Source organism: Cloeon dipterum, chromosome 1 (assembly GCF_949628265.1).
Source record: "Cloeon dipterum chromosome 1, ieCloDipt1.1, whole genome shotgun sequence".
NCBI lineage: Eukaryota > Metazoa > Arthropoda > Insecta > Ephemeroptera > Baetidae > Cloeon > Cloeon dipterum.
In genome coordinates, this window is record NC_088786.1 from 26,996,529 (window position 1) to 27,019,082 (window position 22,554).

General features: G+C 42.1%; 3 protein-coding genes across 5 annotated transcripts in view; 2 read left to right on the plus strand and 1 right to left on the minus strand.

Moving 5' to 3' along the window:
• LOC135941576 (uncharacterized) overlaps positions 1-22,554 on the plus strand; it is a 160,067-nt gene that overhangs the window by 82,144 nt on the left and 55,369 nt on the right. The window lies entirely within an intron of this gene.
• LOC135947720 (transcription factor SPT20 homolog) lies at positions 1,406-9,351 on the plus strand. Of its 2 annotated transcripts, none has more exons than XM_065496642.1 (4): positions 1,406-1,546; positions 5,669-5,727; positions 6,218-6,399; positions 6,614-9,351. In XM_065496642.1, the coding sequence occupies exons 2-4, from the start codon at positions 5,709-5,711 to the stop codon at positions 9,050-9,052; spliced, it is 2,640 nt and encodes an 879-aa protein (XP_065352714.1). In that variant the 5' UTR covers positions 1,406-1,546; positions 5,669-5,708; the 3' UTR covers positions 9,053-9,351. The 2 variants fall into 2 exon arrangements, with proteins under 2 accessions (XP_065352714.1, XP_065352715.1); XM_065496643.1 differs by having other exon boundaries at positions 1,504-1,605.
• On the minus strand, positions 9,423-20,732 carry LOC135947721 (uncharacterized). 2 transcript variants are annotated; one of them, XM_065496644.1, is made up of 11 exons: positions 20,526-20,732; positions 18,791-18,846; positions 14,658-14,704; positions 14,326-14,600; positions 13,712-13,774; positions 12,754-13,158; positions 12,436-12,635; positions 12,113-12,380; positions 11,916-12,055; positions 11,788-11,856; positions 9,423-11,172 (listed from the first exon to the last, which is right to left on the minus strand). In XM_065496644.1, exons 2-11 carry the CDS (start codon positions 18,816-18,818, stop codon positions 10,643-10,645), a joined length of 2,025 nt encoding a protein of 674 aa, XP_065352716.1. In that variant the 5' UTR covers positions 18,819-18,846; positions 20,526-20,732; the 3' UTR covers positions 9,423-10,642. The 2 variants fall into 2 exon arrangements, with proteins under 2 accessions (XP_065352716.1, XP_065352717.1); XM_065496645.1 differs by lacking the exon at positions 13,712-13,774 and having other exon boundaries at positions 20,526-20,731.

Consider the following 22,554-nt stretch of genomic DNA (forward strand, 5'->3'; position numbering starts at 1 on the left):
ATAAGGAATATAATCGCCTCTGTCATCCCGTTCAAATTTTTAAAAAAATGTTACCTATTGCAACCAAACAAGTTTAAAATTCAATTACAAAAAACTGCTTTAAAAAAAAGGAACCTAAAGAATTTTAAAACAGAAAAACAGGTAATATATTTTCATGCACTGACAAGTATATAGAGATTTGCAAGGTAAACTGATTATTTTTACCATCACATAATTTAACAAAAAGTACAACGAGCATCGGCGCATATTTGCACGTGCAAACCGTCGGAAACCCATAAAGTCCCCTCATTAATGAGCGATGCGGTCAGTTGTGAAAAAGCGGAACTTTTATCTCGAAATCGCTGCAAAGCTAGGAATACTGGGGAAATTCATCGCGTCATGGAACGATTTGCTATTGGCTAGCCACACAACGAGCACCAGCGCACACGCGTGCATCACCTAAAATGTGCAAATTGCCGACAGAAAACGCATAAAATCGCCGCACTTAATGATCGCCGCGGCCAATTGTGAAACAGCGGGACATTTTCCCTTGAAATCGCTACAAACCGCATCTCAATTAGGAGCTGCTGAGAAATTTGGACGGGCGCGAATCGCTCACATCCTCGAGTTTCGTGTTCATCTCTTTCGGAGGAGCTAATTTGATTTTCAACATTCACCAAGCAATAAACCTGATATATGGGTTAGCCGAGTGACCTTCTATAAAAAAACCCTGCAGAGAGCAAATTACTTTAGCCCCGAATGCTATAACACCGATCTTGTATTTTCTTCATTTGAATCACACGGGATTTGCATGAAAAACTGTTACGACACAACAAACACTGTTTAAAATACGGATGTAAAAGTTCTCTTTTGTTTAGGAATTTTTCTGAACGGATAATTTTACTCATTAAAAGTTGAAGCAGAAAAGAATAAAGTGCGTGGCATTGTTTATGTTTCTACACCCAACGCATGGCGCACCTTAAAGGAAGATCTGAAGAAATCTTTAATGAAGAGACGCGTCACTTTACTTTCCTTCATCTGCGAGAGTTCTGGACAAACCATAATCCTTTTTCGCGAGAAAAATTTACTCAGCTAAATTCCGTAAGCAAAGAATACAGCGTAAAAATTCCATTTTGGTAGATTCTTTATCGGCCGAAAACAATGATCAAATAAAATTGGATGAATTTGAATTTAGCAATAAAATTCGCCTTCACTATCGATAAACGATCGATCGTGTGAGAAGAGTGGCAAAAGTGCCATAATGTTTGAAAGCATGCAACGAGAGCGGCGCGAGATCACGACGGCAGGCGCGCGGGAGCATCGATATGGAGGAGGAGGAGGAGGAGGAGGAGAGAAGATCACTATGGATGCTGAGGATAAACGTGTATGCCATTTATTTGTATGCCTGCGTGTTGTGTCTGTTAATATGCAAACTTGCAGATGGTGGGATGGGAGCGAAAAGTTGACCTGCGAGAGGAAGGAGGGGACCATCCATCCCAGGGTTCATCCATTTCACTTTCACGCAGTCCCTGATACTCACTTCGGCAATCATCCTCGCAACATCCAGGTCAGTCTCTCCTTTGTCTCCGTCGACTAACTGCCAGAGCGTTTAACTTGGGTGCTTTTGTAAGTTTTTACATCTTTGCATGCAATAAGTGTGGAAGTTTCTTTGCCTTTTCATTTGCTTTTTCACAGCAGCTTTCTTATAAGTTTCCTTATTTAAAAGAAGAGTCATATTTTTAAAACTTTCTGATTGCTATTGTAAGCTCAAATTTTAATAACTGCTTCACTGCTACGTGCATGAACAATTAATTAAAATATATACTGTCTCGATTTAAATATTTTTTGTTTGAATAAAGTCAGTGTATTTAATCAATCTATTCTGTAAACTCTTCTAGTCTTTAACGATTTGTTTTTATTTTTTGGAGGACCTCATTAGCTAATAATAGCATTGTAGTGTGTGTGTAATACGTATTTCGAACATCGACGCCTAATCGAATCTTTATCTTATATTATTAGGACGCTATTTGATTTATGTTGAGTTACAATCACATCTTTACGTCCAGCGTTGCATTTGATTTTTTTGGTATTTTTATTATATCCTGTTAAGAACGCCGCGCTCTTCTTTTTGACCAATTAATATATTGACACATTTATTTTGTGAAACCTAAGCATTTAGCTCCTTTAGACCAACTATGATATATGATATATCACGGAATGTTGTTAACACAACATACAAGTCCTGTGGCTTTTGCAGAAAATTTAGTATTCAAATAGCAACTTTCAGTCACTAATTGGATTATTAAAATGCGAAGAGCCGCAATTACGGCCTGAAATTCAATGGTGAAGACTTAATCAAGAAACCAGTGAAAAATTGCTCACTATGGAAATTTGAATTGCAGATTTATTAGAATTTTATTGGTCGAAGACAGGTTTTTCTCGAACTACACGTTATTTTCTCACAACTAGTCAAATTGATGAATTCAATATCATAATAAATATTTTCTCTTCACTACGGCCATTGAATTTCCGGCTAATTTAATTTGAAGCCTATTTATCTTTTTGTTTATTTGGACAAGAGCTTCTAGTATTGCCGGCTCAGCATACTAACGTACTATTTACATCATTCAAACTGCCAAACATTTTTCAAAGAGAGTGTGGAGGCTGAAATCCTCCAGTCATTGTGTATATTTGTTTTCGCTCCCTAATATATCGGATTAGTCAAATTCAACAATCGTGGGATGTTGATATATTGAGGCAAATTACGTTCTTGCGGCGTGTGACAAAATGTCATCTGTGGAAACAATGCAGCATCATTTGGAATGCCTCGTCACAAAAGACGCACGATTAAATAATCATTAAGGCAAAGTCATGCCCGTCGGCATCAAGTTCTCAGCGGCGAAATGACCGTTTTATAGCGTTGTGCGCGCGCGATCGTGAAGACGCTCTCGTATGTATATCTGTAAAGGACGAAATTATGCAAGCGTGGTGCAATAAGCGGCGGCGATCCTCTTTCTCCTCTCTATCGATATTGAGGTTATCCGCCGGAGTGGCCTAATTCCGCGCGCGCTTCTTGGACGTTCGAGATGCTCAATTTGATCAGGGCAGTAAAAGCCTAAACCATTAAACCATAAGTCGCCCCCTGCGGCTGAAAAATGCCGCGCTTTCGACCTGCTCAAAAATAATTACCGCGCAAAGCCATTAGCATTTCAAATCGCGAGCTGCATTTTTGTGCCGATTTCGGACGTGCTCTGCTCGGAAATGCCAAGGTCGCCAAAATCACGACATGTTTATTCGTTTATGGAACCGAGATGCTGCACACGCGGTACATTTTTACCTAACGCGCCTTTCACTCTTGAACTCATCATCCCGAGCACGTTTGCTGTGTACAGTACAGCTAGCTGGCTGTCAGCGGTTTTCCTTCGCCGGCGTTTCTCCCCGGCGGGCAAATATTTCAGTCGAGTGCCGAATTTAAAAGCAAATAATTAAGAGTGCAATCAACTTCCAGCTGCGCGAAAGTGCTCTAAGGATTTACGTCAAAATTCAATCTTCTCCTACATGCTGTTATTCTGAGAAGATCCAAAGTGTGCGTGTTTGAGTTTCAACGATTTATTAAACAGACGTCAAAACTGAAACTTTCTATGCACGTGATATCTTTTTTCCGCATGGTGTTAAGTGATGCATTACTAATTATCGTTTAACGCAGAAGCCATTTAGCCATTATTATTTCGCTCGCAGCAGCACTTCATACAGGCCAGACTTAATTTTTGCAGCATCACTGCCGTGTTAATTAGGCTCTTGTTTATTTAGTTCAAAACGGTTGCTGCTCCGCAACAAGGTTTTCAATTAATCTGCTCTAATGAAACGCACGTCGTGACTAAAGATTTTGCTAATCACCTCACTTGATGTTTATGGTTTTTGCGAAATTTGAAACTATTATTTGTCATTGTGTTTTGAGCAAAGAAGTGGAATCATTGCGCATTTCTTGTGAAAGCTCGACTCGAGATTTTGGACGCAAAAGCTCTTCTCAAGTGAAACACACCCTCCGCCTCCTTTTGACAAAAAGGTGAAGAGGTGTAAACAAACTGCTTTTGTAAGCAGAAAAGTTCAATTATGGCCGATTAGAAAAGGATGTTCTATAGAAAATTCGCTTGTTTCACTCGATGGAAAGGTAGGCGTGAGTGGCGCGCAAGAGAAAATAATAAAAAGGCATCTCGTGAAAACCAACAACGGCTTATGAGCTTCTCTAGCCGCGCGTGTTTATGTAAGGTGCATTACGAGTTCAATTGGTGCGGCTCTGACTGGTTGGAAAGTTGCTGCCTCATCTTCGCCAGGTCAAAGGTGCGCAGTGAAAGCACCTTTGGGTGAACTATGTTTGGCCGAGGAGAATGAGTCCTCTTCACCGCAGAGGATGTGCAAAAGATTCTGCCCGTGGCAGCTGTCGCGCGCGCGCTGCACCGTTAAGATTTTACTTTCGGCACTCGTGTCGCGAAACATGTGACCTTTATCGATGTGCGCGTACAGGAAAAAAGCTTTCATTTTTCTGCGACTTAAGCACCACTTGTTCCGCTTCTGAAAATTTCCAATCCGAGTGAATCACCGCTTCCTTTGTTTTCCTTTGCTATTTTTCATAATTTATTGCATACTTTTGTGAAACGACTTGTTAAACAAAATCAACTCACGTTGCTCACAACGAGAGCGAGTTTTGTTTTATGAAGAGCTAGTTGTTGTGAGAAAAACCTTCATTTCCATGCGCGCGTCGTCGCCAATTAGCTCCTGTTATTTTTATTTCTCACCGAGCGAATCTGGAGTTCCAAATCTCATGGTTGCAAGGACGCACTTGGTGAAATGACTTTGCTGTTCCAGGATTCGCAAGTTATTATTTAATGGCACGTTTTCTCGCACAATGGTTATGTTAGAACACCACAGCGAAAAGAGCGCTTTTGCCGCAATAAAACTAATTTTCATACTTAGTCTGCTCTGTTGAATGAACGGATGCGGAGTGGGCGCTGGTGTTGAATATTCATCCAAGTGCGTTGCGTAATTATTGCTGTTGCACAACGGTCTCCGGGAAAGAGCCTTCTATCAATTTGCTAATTTTAGTTTGATCCTTGCCCAACGTGTGATCAATAAATCCGTTTTCGAAAATACCCTATTAGGGGAGCCATTATAACGCGCGTTTAATTGCAAAAGAATAAGCGTCGGGCTGCTGTGGCCAGTCGCTGTGTGAAGATCTCCAATTATCTAAAATTAATCCTTGCACAAATAACGCGTCTGCCTGTAAAATCACTCACTAGGACGACACACCACCTGTTAGTTTGGCTGCAGGATATTATGGCATTTATGGCAGATAATTAGCTGCCGGCCGAGGCCCTGATGCAACACCGGCTCATCTCCGTCTCATCAAACGCTATCTTCACTTTCTCCTCCACATTCACTTTTATGCAGAATGCCAGCGGCGCGACGGACTGGCGGCTTTTTTTATCTTTAGGTCTATGTTTTACTATACTTTTGGCAATTCTCGGGATCTTTTGCAACCTTCACGTTTGATTGCTCTTTTAAGACAGCCTCTTCGCATGCTTCGATGTTATTGGTTACAATGTGCAGCAAATTTGGCGTTGGCTTTTTACGAATGAAACCTTTATATGCACGGAAAAATAAACTTATATGACACAATTTTTCATTTCAGGTGCGGGTTTGGAGAATTATCGAGGAAACCCTGCGAATAAATGAGGTCGCTTCTATTCGGTAAATAGATATACTTTCTTATATGTTAGAAAATTTAACCCTTTGCATTACGTGTTTTGCAAATTTGCAAAGTGATTATTTAGTAATTAAAAATAATGAGCTACGTGACTGAATTTCAAGATTGCACTACATTCAGTTCCTCGTCATTCCTCCCTTGTGGGAGGAATTGCATGCAGGAAAAGTGAAAGTGCTAGCGTTGATGCACAGAGGCGAGCTCTATTGTTTGAGAATTCACACATTGGAAATGAATCTTAAATCACAATCTCACGTCACAGACGCAAACCGGCAATTACGCCAGCCAATTTAATGAAGTGATTTTGGAAGTTCGTCTAACATTCTCATAGACGCGTGTGCGCAAGTGTTTTTGTATTCATCCAGACGCGTAATGATAAGATCACTGGATTTCATAAGACGTGATGTAGCTTTAAATTATGAGCGCCTATTTTCAACATTTTTTTCAGATTTTTTCTGATTTTGTAAAATTTTACAGCCACTGCGGCCGTGCTGCTTTTCTCAAGCGGCTATGCCCAGAGAAGGCCGCCGAACTACAGCCAGGATAACATGCCTGAGACGAGTTTCGAGTGCAGAGACAAGGATATCGGCGGCTACTATGCTGATCCTGAGGCCGACTGCCAGATGTTCCACGTTTGCGTGAAAATGGGACCAAGTGAGGTAAAAGAACGGCGCCGCAAACATATTTCAACCACTTTTTCTTCATACATTATACAAAGAAACAGACTTCAACCTCTTTATGGAACGACCAACCTTGATTTTGACATCTTAACTAAGACTTTTCTTCATATTTGAATTAATTTGTAAATTTTTGCCTTTATTTAACAGAACATTATTTTTTGTTATTGATTATTTTTTTTAAATATTGTTTTAGGCCATTCAAGATTTCCGTTTCCTGTGCCCCAATGACACAATGTTCGACCAGGAGAACCAGATTTGTGCAAATTGGTTTGACATCGACTGCGAAGCCTCCACTTTGTACTACAGCAAGTCCTTCGACCTCTTCCGTGTTGGTCACGGCCCTGCCTCTGATGACATTCTCCAGCGCGCCCCTGAACCAGTGAAGTTTGTTTCGGTTAAGCAGGCGAGCAGGAGACCGCAGCCACCTAAGCCTGCAGAAGACGAATTCTTCCGCACCGCCTCTAGCTCTGACATTCACCGTGGCAGAGATGAAGAGGACGAATCTCCTTCCGCGCCCAAGCTCTCAGTTCCTGCTCCCAAGCCCGCGGCTCCAGCTCCAAAGCCAGGACAGCGGCTTGTGAGACGCAAGCAGCACCGCCGACTCCGCCCTGTGCAAGCTCAGCAAAACGAATTCACCTCTAACCAGCAGCAAGCTGTCGTTCAGCGTCAGGAAACCGTCACACCCCGTGTCGTCGTTTCTAAGGCCCCACCGAAAGATCTGCAGCCTCCTCTGTCAATCACCGTGACGGAAGCACCTGCTGCTACCACAAACACTTTTACTCCCGAGGAACCAGTGAACCCAGCGTCAACTATTTCACCCACCACATACGCTGCATTCCAAGCTAGGAAAAACTCACAACGCAAGACATCTGGCGCACCCGGCAAGAAAGTGAATTTGGCTAACAGGTCTCCTCTGCCTCGCGTTCAAAATGAGTTCACAACTCCCGCTTCAGTGAAATTGGCTGAGAACCAACAGAGGCAAGAACAGGCTGTTATCAATCAGCAAGCTAACAACTTCAACCAGCAGCAGAGACAGCCTAAGCCCAGCACCAATAACCCCAATAACCTCAACCAGCAGCAACAGAATCAGAGAGAGCCTCAGGTTGCCAACAACTTCGACCAACAACAGAATCAGCAGAGACAACCTCAGCCAGCTGTTAACAACTTCAACCAGCAGCAGCAGCAGCAGAGACAGCCTCAGGTTTCCAACAACGTCAACCAGCAGCAACAGAGACAGCCTCAAGTGGCCAGCAACTTCAACCAGCAGCAACAAAGTCAGCAAAGACAACCTCAACAGGCTAACAACTTCAACCAACAACAGAATCAGCAGAGACAACCTCAGCCAGCTGTTAACAACTTCAACCAGCAGCAGCAGAGACAGCCTCAGGTCTCCAACAACTTCAACCAGCAGCAGCAGAGACAGCCTCAAGCTGCCAGCAACTTCAACCAGCAGCAACAAAGCCAGCAAAGACAGCCTCAGCAGGTTAACAACTTCAACCAGCAGCAACAGAACCAGCAGAGACAACCTCAACCAGCCAGCGACCTCAACCAGCAGCAGAGACAGACGACTCAGTCTGCCAACAATTTCAACCATCAGCAACAGAATCAGAGACAGCAACCGTCCGCCAACAACTTCAACCAGCAGCAGACCCAGCAGAGACAACAGCCAGCTGTAAATAATTTCAACCAGCAGACAAGACAACCTCAGCAAGCTAATAACCAGCAGCAAGCGCAGAACTTTAACAATCAACAAAGACAGCCTTCTCAACAGCAGCCAGGCAACCTCAACAACCAGCAAAGATCACCGCCGGTTCAGCTTCCCCTGGACGACTTCCAAAAGTTGAACAACAAGCAGGTCAACCAACAGTCACAGCAGATTAATTCCCAAAAGAGCCAGATCAGCGAACAGAGGGTCAACCAGCAGCAGCAATTCCAGTCCTTCAACACGTTTAGCAGCCAGCAGCAATCCTCGGCGAGCACCTTCAGCAGCCCCAATCCATCTTCTTTTAACCCTTCGACAGTTAGCCAGTTCATTAATCCCAGCACAACAGTTGCACCTGCTGCCGCCTTCGGTTTCCAAAATCGCGCAAGCGTCTCGCCGAAACCCTTCCAGCTCCGTCGCTCTCAAAGGCCCCGCGAAAATGATTTCTCTGAAGAAAAGGAGGACGAACTTTTGAGGACGGCGCACTCCTCTAGCTTCAGAGCTTCCGACTTGAACGCTATCCAGCGCTCCCAGGCCAACTCCCAGTCCACGTTTGGTGCAGACAAAACCTTTGCTCCGACGAAGCCACCCGTGAGCATTAGTTCCCCAAAGCCATTCAGCAAGCCAAGCACTGCCTTCGTCGCCCAAACCTCTCGCGTTACTAGCAGCACTACGTTCGCCCCCAGACCTTCTACGTTCCCCAGGCCAATTTCCAGCAGCACCTCACGACCCTTTGTAACTGAAACCATTCCCTCTTCACCCTCCTCCTCATCCTTTGCACCTAATTCGACCGACCAGCCATCCCGCAACAAGAAGGGCAACTCTGACTACGATTATGCCTATTATGATGACACGCCGTTTGACCATGAGTACGAAGGCGTTGATCACATCAGCGAGTTCTCAAGAACCAATGCCAAAAACCAGGGCTGAATGATGGAAAGTACGCGCAAAGACTCAAAAGCTCGTGTGTTACCTCTGAATCACTGTAAATACTGCATGTTTAATCTGTAATTTGTTGTGAGTTAAAATATGTGAAATGCTGCAGCTTGCATGACAAAGGTACTTGCAAAATCACGAAATTGAATTAAGAATAAACTCATATTTGAATTGTTATAAAGCGATTCAAGACTTTGTTATTATAATATTATATGTTGCTCCTTTTGAAAAATATACTTTTATATACAAGTGCTCGCGCTGCTGGAAATGGACAATAAAGACAACAAAAATAATATCTGGATCTTTTTATGAGACCTTTTATGACATACATCATGTTTTAAGAGTAAAATGAAAAACATCACACTTTAAAGATATGACTGCATAATTTTTATTTCATTTTTTTAGAAATTTATTGATACATCAAAAGCAACTCGCTATATAAATTACAATCTCTCTGGATTATCTAGTGTAAAATAAGATCTGATCTAAGAAAATGCGTCTAAAAATGTTAGAGTATCATAACGGGAAAAACTTTGAAAATTGAAGGAAATGTTTTAAATTCCCTCAGAATCAAAATTCACAGTAATTTAAAGCCCTTTTCGGAAAAGCTCGTTGGCCGTCTTTGATTGGCGGCCGACCGACTTAGAAGCGCAACATGGGGCAGCGAGACGGCTGCCAAGCAAAAACCACAAGAAGTAAAGAGGCTTTGCAGTTTTCCAGAAAAGGGCCATCGACCCAGCATCAAAGAACAAAAAGCTAATAAAAAACTGAAATCTATTGTTCTAGGAATGCTTGCCTGTATTACGACCGTGTTAGTAACAAAATTTCAGCCAGGAGTGACTCAAATGCCAAACTGCTTACGAAGCAAGGTGTCAGCTCATAACCAACCAGGACTGCATGATATAATTTTCGCTTACACGCCACACATTCGAGTTGCACATGTTCTCCGATTTAAACGGTTTGCTATACGTTTTGTATTTTGCAAAAGACATTCATTAATTTAGCATTGCATTTGTGCGCATATTCGGTGGGACACGATTGAAATTTTGCAAAATATGCTTGCGGCCTAAGTGCGTGTGCGATTGATTAAGTCGGTCAAAATATGGGGAAATTTTTCAACATAAATCTAAACTTTCAATATAAGATTTATTTTTTGTCAAACATGTACTGATTACACAAAATAATTTTTATTTAATAACCCAAATAACCCTAAATAATCAAAACGTATTTATGATTTTTAGTTCATAACGAATACAATCCGCTTTTACTTTAAACTTCGATTTCGTAATCAATTTTTGTCGCATGTGCTTTTGATTTACCTTCGTCTTCAAGATATTTTTATAATAAAATGAAAATAATTTACCGAGGGATGATTTGAAAGAATAGCGTGTTGTTTTTCAACGCAGGCGTTCATATGAAAATAAATAATTATAAACCGAATTCAAGAGAGCCGCTATTCAAATTGATGCAATGGTGTCAATTGATTGTCATAGAGAATGGAGGTCAACCCTGCCTCCATTTAACAGCCTCATTTGTTGTATGAAACGCACTAGCGCTTCCCTTTTGTTAAAATCACCAGGCGGATTATTTTTGAATTGTGAACTGTTCCTTTTTGTATATCGATTTCTTGGCGGGGAAGGTCTTTTGGCGAATGGCATCTTGGCAGGTGTTTCCCTTGACACATCTCTTGAGCTTGGGGTGCATTACCTTGCCGGCAGGACATTTGAGCTTGAGCTGGACAAGCTGGCCTGCAGCTTCAGTTCTGTAAACACAAATGTGGTAGCTCCTGCAGTTGGACGCCTCGTCCGCGATCGGCGTGCCTGCTGGGTGGCTGCTGTCCTCGCACGTGTTGGGCGCGGCCCGCTTCGTCCGAGTGCTCTCGTGAAAGCCATCTGAGTAGAGGTTGCAGTCCACGTTCTCCCACTGGTCGCACACACCAAGCGCCTCGTTGAAGACACTCTTGTGTGGACAAATGTGCAGCGAGTGATGGCGAGATGTGCACTGGTGGTATGCCTGGCACGAGGATGCGGGGTCTGCGTAGAGACCATCCTCGTCAGGGCACTGGAACTGCCGCGAAGTCGACGGCAAAGTACTCAGTGAGTAGTTGGGAGGACCTTAAGCAGAAAATTGAGATCAATTGTTATATTCTTAGCAGTTATGTTCCATAAAAATTGTTATTTTTATCACATATAATTGTACATTGACACAATTTCTGTCAATTCAACTATCTTTAAACAAAAATAAAGAAAATTGCTGAGCCCATGAAGTCTTGAATCAAATGTGTAGACCTTAATTGGAAAATTTTAAAATATTTGCTGAAATGTCATTTTTAAACATTTAACATTGATTTTTTATTAAAAAAAATTTGATTAAATTAAACCTCGACTAAAAAAGGCTATGAAGAGAAGAACAAGAGAATTTTAACACAGTTAGAATTTGTAAGTCATATTGTTTCTCTGCTACTCTCTAAATGACGGGCAATTTTAATAACTGGCCTAATGTCGTGTTTTAAAAATCTAACAGGATTTTTGCCCAAAAGAATTAATTTTCTGTGCCTTAGTTTAGAAAGTAGATGGTTTACAAAACTTTTCGAACATAATATTACAAATATGTCAGTTAAAAAAACTTTAGTGTTTCAAGGAATTTCATTCCTGCGGAATTATTTTGACACTATACGTGCTAGCGTAGAATCAGTTTCGCGATGGTTTTAATGGTCCATTTTTGCTTACCTTTCGTCGCTCGTTTTGCTCTAATTTTCTTGGATTCAAATCCAGCAACACCAGCTATCCTTGGCTCATCTGGGTAATCAGGATATAATGGTTAAAATGAGTTAAGATCAATTATGATTTTATGCTACCTTTAGGTGGCAAAAAGTGATCATTCAAATGGAAGAGCTTAGGCGAGAGCTGGCAGTGAACCAAATCCTCCGCGATGCAAGTCCTGCTCTGCTGATCAAATTTGGTGCCGACTCCGCAGACAAATTTGTAGTCATTAATTCTGCGCAGAAATATGATTTAATTAAATAACAAAAAAACTGCGAATTAAAATTCCTACTTGTTGTGTCTTCCAAGAACACAAATGTGGAAAATTCTGCAGTCAACCTCAGTATCCGCATAGTAGCCCCCAGGTGTCTTGTCAATGCACTTGAAACTAGTTTCAGGAAGAGGCTGCGCGGTTGTTGTTGATGACGTTTGAGGAGCCTCGGTTGTTGTTTCAGCCACTTCCGCGTGCACTGCAGCATTTCGCACATTTTGCGCTCTCCTTCTTCCTTGCCGCAGTTGCCTCTTGGGCCTTCCAATAGGATTGTGATGGTGATGGGAAGCTGAAACATTTACCCATTTTTGCACCGTCTAAAATGAAGTGCGCAGAGTACTCACCAAAAATTGGTGTGATTGAGCTAGAAGAGCTCATGGAAACGGAAAGTGAGGATTTCTTCACTTCCCTCGGCACATCTTCATAGAATGACTTGATTGAGTCATAGTCTGCGCCAAGAGCTGAGGGCGGCTCTGTTTCAGCTTGTGGTGGTTCGGGGGTTGTGGTTTTGTGAACCCTCGACACTGACTGGGTCATAGACGAACTGAAAAAAAATACCCCAAACCAATTTTATCGTATTTTTTACGTAAATCGCATAATTTCCTTTTATTTTGGAAAAATTTGCCACTTAATTTTTTATTACTAATAATCATTTTCCTCACCTTGAGACCACAACTACAGAAGCACTTGTGGTTTTAGCAGGCTGCAAAGCACGTCCAAAGAACTGGAAGGGTCGTGGCGTGTTGCTGAAGAAAGTGTGAGCGACACCGTGGGGGTGATGCTGTTGCCGCAGCGTGTACGTCGGTGGCGTCGGCGGCTGCAGTTCGGTGGCCAACGGCCGCAGCTCACCGGACACAGGACGCACGCCTGAGAAAGAATTGTGTATGGCAAGGAGGGCGACGGCACTAGGAGAGCTTGACGGGAAGGACTGAGTGGGTCGAGGAGTGGTGGTAGTGGTCGTCGTTGACGTGGTTGTGGTGGTGCTCGTTGTGGTGGTCGTCGAGGACGCTTGAATCGTCATCGGGCGGTGGTCAACTTCATCGTCGTCGGAATCTTCTTCGAGGATGCTAAAGAATTTCTAAAGTTAATTTCATCTCGCTCCACTTGCGTGCAGGAATTTGGTGAAATTGTTAGCTCCGGTACGAAATTGTAAAATTCGTTACTATGTTTGTGAAAATGAAAGGATTTGAAGAGTTGCTGGAACCATGACACGTATAATTTGAGATGGATGGTTGGTCTGATTGCGATTATCTTGAAGCAGCTTCAAAGCTATAGGAACTCGATTTCTCATGGCGCGCGAAAGTGTACAACAGGAATATCAGACCAAATTTGATGACCCGTGCCATATCCCATTTTGTGAATGTATTTGTGTAAAAGCTAGCATGCTCTCTGATGCAACTGAAAATGACACATAATTTAAAATTAGTGATCCAAATGATGTCTTCAGCGAAAGAAACTTAAAACTAGGCACATCCGCTCCCACACATGCAGTTCATTCAGGCAATATAAATATATTTTTTTATTCGTTTTGGACGAGGAAAAATGAAAGCCCAGTTGAAGAATTCGCCCCCTCCAATATGTTTCAGTGTGAAATTTTAAGTTCTTTTTGTATACAAATACCGTTGACTGGAAATCTCGTTGTTCTCCACAGCAGACATCCACTCTTTCGCACAACATTCACTGCTGCAAACACAGATTCATCTCGTGATCACATTGGTCAAGACTGAAAGGCGCATTCCAATGTGACGAACCAAATATTCACTCATTTGGCCACTTAGTGCACACAAAATCTCACGCTACAAGAGCTTCTACGTCAGCCAGGCGGAAAATTTTCCTCGTTTTAATGCAGACACCTGCCGAGCGAGGCTAACGAGCCACAAACGGAAAGAGGAGCAGTATAATATGGACCGCGGCGCTAAATATTGAGTGGCACAGCTTCCGCGTTCTCGCTGTGCCGCAGAAAGTGGTAAGTTTACTAAAAAATAATAAATATATAATATATCAAGCTTTTAAATTATCCTTGCTGTCAATCACAACTTAGGCTAGTGCTGAGAGACCTTTGATAAATATGAAATATATGATTTTAAGGATCACTTTAACGGCGAGCAACAATTTTAATAATTATTTGCTCGCTATTCAACTGAAAAATCAGTGCAATTTAAATTACGAATTTCCTATTAAGTGCTTTAAATGTATTTACAAAAAAGGAAAGGTAAAGAAACGAAAGAACGTACCCAAAACCATGGGCTCCATAGAGTTCAAGGTTGAGATCATAGAAACCCTCAGTTTTGCTGCAGTCGACTTCGTCAACGCGCTCGCATACCCTTGTCTCCTGATCGAAGACGGTGCCGTTGAGGCAGAGGAACTTGATGTCCATTATTTCGCCCTTCTGGCCCACCGTGCAGACGTGGAACATCTGACAACCAGTCTCGATGTCCGCATAATAACCTCCAATCACTTTGCCCTCGCATGAAAACCCGGTCTCCGGCAAATTGTCGAAGTCTAGGTACTGCGAAAAAAGGGTGGAAATGCAAAACTTGAAACGTGAGGAAAGTGATTCACTTACTCCAGGAGCTGCCAACACCCTACCAGCTCTTCCCCAGAAAACCAAAACTGAAAATAAAATTATTTTATGTTAAATTTGACTGCATAGGAGCGAGATTATTTTAGCTAATAACATTATAATATTATTTTTATTCCCGGCCCCTTCAATTACCTAATATTTTTTATTACTTGCGACCAGAATATAAATTTTCTATAATTTCTCCAGTTAGAAGGCTGTTCAAAGAAGTGAAGAAATTCTGGCAAGCTTAACTCCCTTTTTAATCTATTCGCAAAAGCTGCGGTGTATGAAAACTTGCCAATTAACGAGAAATAAACTTGATTTGGTTTTTTACGACTCGTATCCTGTCTCCCATACCTAGTGAACACATATGGAGCGCTGACTAACATTCTGATTCAACGTGCGTACGTTTATTGCTAAAAGTCATTTAGGCTGTGTCATGAATTATCTAGAAGCATCTTTTGGTTTACACCTTCCGCTGCTACCGAGTATAGACAGCTTTTTTGTGTCACGCAAGGAAGTTTTGCTTCAGTGGATCTTTTTACAAGAAACTCAATACAATCTCTAAAACGTAACGTGTTTGTTAGTGCTTTGCCTGTTTGAAGGTCGAGGCTAGAGACAAATCCAAGCGGCGACGACCTGCGCCTGGGTGAGCCCACAAGCCAAATTTGGTAATGCCACGCCGGTCTAGTAATTATTGCTGGCGACTAGGACGTCAATCTAATCAGTTTATTATTATTAGGAATAAACGGCGATCGCTATCAGCAGAGCTCGCCACATAATGAGGCCATTAATCGTGCGTCTGCATAAATATGGAATGGGAAAAATTGAGAAAAAGTCAAGCTAGCCGTGGCTTGAAATCCCTTTTCAAATGGGAATGATGCAATGGACGCAGCTTTTTGCTCGGCTGGAATGTTTTTGCCCACCCTCACTGCCCCCCACTCGTGAGGCTCGAAAGGTCGTGAGATTTAATCACGCCTGGAATATATGTATTCCGAAACACACGGACTGTGTGTGCTGTACAAATGTGTGTTTAGAAGGTGGACGGACTGACTCTATTCCCACCGCCACCTCCTCGCTTATATTGCTCTCTCGCGCGGAGAGATCCACCGCGCACTTTCGATTCCTCCCGAAATTATTACGTTGAGTCGCGGCGGCCGAGACTTGGGTAAAAAGTTGATATAATACTATCAGCTAGGTATTGCGTGCAAAAAGTGAGTGCAACAGTGGACTGCTGGCCGTCGATTGTTGCCAACGAGTGCTAACAGAGAAAGTGCAGGCAGCGCTCGGGCGTGGTCAGAGAAAAAGAATCAATGCCTTGGCGCGTCCTTGCCTCTGCTGCACTTTATTTTTAATTTCAGCCCCGACATTGAACGCCGCTCGCTACAGTTGTCTTGGTTGCAGGGCGTGGCACCCAAATAAAAATTCCAACCGGCTTGAGAGAGAGACTGAGAGAGAAAAAATGGAAGATTGCTAACCCTCTCGCAGACGACGCTATCCTAAAGTGATTGACTTTCATCATGTAAAGTCGTGTTCTTCGGCTAAACTTGAAATGCGAGAGCGCTGACCACTGAACAATCCGAAGCGAGTCGGACCATCTTGCGACTTTTAATGGCTACACGGCATAAATTGTTTGATAAAGATATGCAAATCGCTCTGTTATTGTGCCTGCTGCTCGCCTGCTCGAAAGTTTATTATTGCAGTCCACGCTTTTGCACCTGTCGCACTTAAGTGCTGTTAAATTAAATTTTAACGAACGAACCTTTAGGGAGCGACCCAGAAAATGTGAGCGCGGAATGCAAATTCCTTGTTAGCGATTTTGACCGTCAGCGTTGGCGGTGGCGGCGGCGGCTCGAAGGGAATTGCGGACAATTGGTGTGGCTACTCTCGAAATTAGATAACCCAATTGCCTAACCATGAACCAGCAACGTAAATTTCAGCGGCCATTTGTTGCGTCAGGCAACCTTATCCGAGCTCGTAAGCCTCTGCGGCCATTATTCGAAACGTATTAATTAATATCTACTCGTTCCGCGAGGCGTACATGCATGTAAATAATATGATTGGATGGCATAAATCAATATCAGAAAATTATACACTATGGCACAGGACGTGGATGCTCAATCTTGTAACAGCAGATGAAACTCGTATTGGAGCGTGAAATGGGATTTTGTTTTGTAACGATCGTTCGCGGGGAAAATCGCAATACGAAATAATTAATAAGAGAAATTTCTGCGCACTTCGGCAGAATCCTTTGTCTCAGGGACATTGAAGTAGCGCCGGCGATCTGGCCGATAACCATTCAAGTGTACAATTACAACAACTTTATGAAAAGTTGTTTCACAGAATAGAAAATCCAGATCGCGAGACGTGATAACTTGATGATGGAAAGCTGGAAATTATGCTCATTATGCTAGGCGGGAGTGTATGCTATTTGCGGAACTTGATGGTGAGAAACGAAAAAAAGTTTCCGCGTTCGCGCACGACGTAGTTTGCATTCAAATCGCACCATTCCACAACAGAGCGAGACGAAACATGAATCAAACGCGCCGGGCGTATTCCGCGCACCGTCGAATCTAGACCGAGGGAACCGCGAGTAAAGGCGTGACTGTGCCAATTTTCGGCCACCTACAACAATTTCGCACGCGCTTGGACCGGTCACCGCGACGGCGGGCTCTTGGCTGATTTTCAACTAGAAATTAAAATGCGACGATCTGATATAATATATTCACGTTGTCAAAGACAATTTCACCCGAGCCTTTCTAATTATTACCCGCAAGAGATGAGCTCTCGCTAGCTGGTGAAATTCGATCGGGTGATTTTTCGCACAGCGCGTACCGCGCATGAAAAGAGATACTACGTCTGCTGACAATGAGAGAGAACAAGGATGAGGCGCAGTTTGCACAGATGAGATTCCACTGCTCAAACACAAAGCAAGGCGACACGCAAAAATTAGCTCGGAATATGACTAGCAGTTATTGGACCAGGAGTGTGAGCGACCTGGCTTGCTCTCAAGGCTGACTTATTTTATCCTGCGCACTCAGCATCTCGGTCCTCGCCCGTGTCATTTACATTTTGCTTGTGGGTTCCTCGTCCGGGTTCCTCGTTTTCTTCATCGTCCTACCGCGTGTGGTCACATGCTTCCGATTCGAAATAGTCGCTTTCCATGAATATTAAACAGCGAGACAAGAAACGAAATTTTTGGATGTAGGCTGCTCAGGGAGGTCAATGTCGGCGCTCTCGATGTATTGTGACGGTGGGCGCAATTAAAAGGAAGACAATGCGTTTTTTGTTTGGCTGGCTCGTTAATGAATTGTTGACACGTTATATCGTGGCATTAACAAGTAGGACGCGTGATGCACACTTTCGGCGGTTTTTTCTTTCTAACCCGGGCAAGAAGTGAACGTGAATTCTTTTTATGGTACCACCACGTTGAAGACATTTTGAGGCGCAGCGGTTTTAAATCTTTTCCACTGAAAGGCCACAGATGGTTGCAAAACAATCAGGCGAAATAACGATTAATTGACGTGTCTGCACGAAAGTCTGGATGCTTCTTAATTCCTGATCTACCCGCATAATTTGCAATTCTAATTCAGGACGGAAACCATGTGTTGATTTAATTCCAGCGTTAAATAGCCGCCCATAAAACTGATCAAAATATTGGATCTTTTGCGCTCAGGCAGTAAATTAAGCCAAGAGGCGCCAATTGATATCATATATTTCGCGGATACCGCCCAAGGCAGTTGAGAGCTCTAATATACATAAATATACGCGAGAGTTCAAGGATATCGGATTTGGTTGAAAAACGCCTCGCCAGTTCGCTGTCGCGCGCGTTAATTTTTCAGCACGCGAGCAGAAATCGTTGCTCTTGGAAGCATTCCTTTGCAGCGGCTGAAACTTGACTTTCGATGCAAAAGGGTTTGGTCTTTGTAAGTGACGTGTCTAACGTGAGTGTGAGAGAGCAGCAAGAGCACTCTCAACTGTCTCAACGCTTGCAAGGTTGAATTCTTGTTAAGCGGAAATTATTGGTCGCAAAATGAAGAAATTCCAAGCAATGCTCGGGTTATGGGCATTTCACAATTTAAATTTCGAAATCATCCTAGTCAGCAGCAAGGGGTAAATAAATGGCATCGTCTCACCTGAGAGGAAGAAGAGGAAAGGTTGCATTGTATCATCAGTCACTGCAGACCACACTCTAGAACATGAGAAACGATTATTGTTAAAAATGATTAAAAATTAAATCAATCCTCGACCAAAAGTATATTCTATTCCCTCGCACGAAAGAAAACAAATTATGATTATATTTCTAACGCATTCATTCATTTAAATAGGAGAATTCAAGAGCTTAAAAGCAAAAATAACTTCCATTAGCCGAAACATCTTTTAATGCTTTGACACTTCTGATGATATACTCTACACACGGCTATAGTGTTGATTTTCCACCGACTTTTAATACTCTCGTGCAGATGTAATGGGATAAAGATAGGAAATGGTGTATCCTATTACGCCTTGCAGGTATGAACACCAACAAAGGATTAACTGCACTCTGCTATAAATGCTCTCTTTGTTGATTTTTGCGTGTCAGCAACTTCAAGCACGTCAAAAGCGTGTGCTGACGTTGGCGCGCCGCTTTGTCGCTGCACTTGTAAAATAATCAATTCCATTTCATCATTATTCGACATTAAGTTTCGTCGGAGATTAATTCTAGTTTCGAAATCGTGAGCTGAGATGCTAGCAAAGAAGAAATGCAGGAAGTAATCTGGAATTTTCTCAACAATTGCAACGATACAATAATTTTGCACTGACCTCAAAAGTTTTCATGAAAAATCGGTCAATTCCTTCTCAAACAGGAAAGAATTTACGCAACTGGATCGATTTATGGGAAATTTATGGCTTGGCATTGTTTTGCCGCGCGCGCATGAATTGCCTCCGCCAAGTAAAGGAGAGAATATATAAACGCCAAAAAATCGCCTTTCGCCCAACACACAAACAGCGACTCACTCACACGCAATTGCCAATTATTGTGAGGAAGGCGCCGCGAGTTATGTAAATTGTATTTGTGTCGAGAGTTAAATAATTTTATGAATCATGAATATTGCTTTCGCGAGAAATTTCCTCGCCTTTTCTTTTTTTTCATCGTTCCAGTTGCGGTATACAGAGCGGGCATTCTATTCAACATTCCTTTCAAGTGCGCTATTCATTTATCTGCTTCGGTGAGCACTTTTCACGCACGTGTCTCCGCTCGCGGTTTCGTCCAACAATCGCAATTTTGCACAATTTATTTCCGTTTTTTCATTCAGTATCGACGCAAAAAGAGCGGTTGCACACAGCATAGCATTGCGGCGAGTACACGAAAACATTTGCAGTGAGGATGTGTGTACAATTTAATTTTCACCATTTTTATATGGCGTTCTCTATATTTGGAAACTGGTGCAATCCATCTCTGTACTATCGGCTCGGCGACAGCGTCAATCACTTTGGCGCCGAAAAGGGGCCCAGAGGTTGAGCCCCGACGCGTATTATTAATATTCCGCAGCAGCCCAAGAAATACCAGAGAAACAACAACGGCAAGAAACTCGTTCTACCACAATCGAGTGCTGCTCCGACTTTTCATTTTTAAATTCAATTAGACGTACACTGGTTATTATAGAGTGAACTGCTCCACGCTCGACGGCGTGGTGAATTTCACGTTTTATGAAAGTTTCCAAACTATTATCTCGGCGCTGATTAAAAACTTCACGCTGGACTATATACACACAGAAAATCCGCGCTCCACTCTGGATGCGCGCAAAAAGAAAGTGAATTTTCTGATCGGGTTAGTCGATCGGCATGCATGAGAGTTGTAAAAACGCTCTCAATTTTTATGAAACTCACTTTCAAAATGGTCACAGGGTGTCCTGGGATTTGATGGGAGAAATCAGTGCCGAAAGGTCGCTGTCATCGTTGCAGTGGAAGAAATTGCCAGCAGTCCAGGGGTTAATGCAGAAGCTGTCTTGTCTTAAAAATTAGATTTTGAACTTACTCTCTAAAAGTGACTGCCTTAGAGGCTGCCAACAAAAGAACGAAATGAAAGCAGCTTCACCTGGCCTTACCGCCCCTCCAATGCTGCGCGTAAGATAACTGGGGGCCCTTCTCCTCCTCCGCCCGCGTAGCCAGCGCCGACGAGAGTGCTTGGATAGCTCGGCGCGCGCGCTCACGCACGCTGTCACGCACACACGCCTTGCGTAAATTTGCATCAAGTGTCAAAAATGTATTCAAGAGTGCGCAATGAGCAAACAGAAATGAAATTGCTTCCGAGAACCCTACGGATCGATCTATGCAAAACACTTTCGCTGTTTTAAGAGCTGGGAAAATAAATACGTCGTGTTTAACTCTTAATTATGATAGTTAACGGTAATTGATTGCCTTTCTTCTCTGTGTTTACAAAACAACCTACAGAGTTGTAAAATCTTTGACAAACATCTGCCTTTTGGCAAATTAATTTATTAATGTTCTGTCTGGCAAAACAAAAGAGATTTTTGTAATTTGTTATAGCTCTTTTAGAGCGGGAATGAAAGTGTTGCAAGTTGTCCTTAAAACTACTTAAAGATAGCGAGAGTGCGAACTGCCACAATTCTATGCAGGTTCTACGGTAAATTAACTAATTAATTGATTATTTAACGACTGCTGTTGACGTACTTACTGTTCCTCTATCTTTTTATAAAAGGAAGTAGACCTTAAGCGTCTATTTTTTTCTGTGCAAAGAGGTTCTGAGTACTATTGACAAACCTTTATCAGAAATCAATTCAATATATCCTCATAACACCGCTAAGGCGTGAAATGAATTCAAAAGCAGCGAATAGGCCGCAAATGAGCAAAGCTCTCAACAACAGAACATTTTTCCTGAATCATCAATATTTTAGCAAATTAAATAATTATTTGGTAGGTATCCCATAATGTCTGTTTTTTTTATCAAAATTATCAGAAACTATGACTTTTTATTAAGGGTTCTACACTAATTGATAGTTTTCTATTTAAAGTGCATTGTTGATTACACCAGAAACAGAAAAACGTGATGTTTATACATAATCAACAAGTAAATCAACTAAAAATGTTTATCGCATGTGCACGCTTATCACCCTGCTGCAGCTGCAAGCCGGCCCGCACCGACCCCGGCAAAAATGTTAGGAGTGGACCTTTTACGCCACCCGCACTGAAGGAATGGTGTGCGGCACAGTTAGCATCCCTGTGCAAGGCGCACTTTGTGATTTTCAAATTTTTATATTTAAGACTTTTATTTTGATATGCAGAACTCATTCCGTCTTAAAACTTCAGGGCAGTTATATTTCTATATTTGCTCCTTTCTCACGTCCAAATCGTAAGAATAATTAACAATCAATTAAAGATATTTCTTGGAATATATTGTGGAGAAGTAAATTGCTGTAAAATAAACAGCTCGCTGTACTCCTAGATAACTGCATTTAATTATAGCTCTGTCAGTCGTTGAAAATATTAATTTATAATAAAATTGCAATAAACACAATAATTAATTTGTAGCAGAGGGTAGAATCGCTTCATTAATTCACACATAACGCCAGTGTGATCATCTTAACACATAATTTTATATTTATTGCATTAAATATTAACCACAAAGATATAAATAAATGATGATTTCACAAATAATTAATTAATATGTGATTTACTTGTATAAAGGACTCATTATATAGACATCCATTTGATACCAAATAATTGAAAACGATTTTATCTAGGTATGCTTATTAGATATTAAAATGATTTTTTCTCTACACAAGTGACGCAGCGTAACACAACTAAATTTAATTCAATGAATCCTAAATCTGGCGAATGCGACTGATCAATCTTGAAAAAGGCTATACGCTGCGGGTTATTTGTAATCAGTTTTATT

Coding starts and splice junctions, on each gene's coding strand:
- LOC135947720 (XM_065496642.1), top strand. Junction 6,400..6,613: donor TGAAAATGGGACCAAGTGAG/GTAAAAGAACGG, acceptor ATATTGTTTTAG/GCCATTCAAGATTTCCGTTT.
- LOC135947721 (XM_065496644.1), bottom strand. CDS start 18,818: ATGCAACCTTTCCTCTTCTTCCTCTCAG. Junction 14,705..18,790: donor TTTCCTCTTCTTCCTCTCAG/GTGAGACGATGC, acceptor TTTTATTTTCAG/TTTTGGTTTTCTGGGGAAGA. Junction 12,636..12,753: donor TCTGTAGTTGTGGTCTCAAG/GTGAGGAAAATG, acceptor ATTTTTTTTCAG/TTCGTCTATGACCCAGTCAG.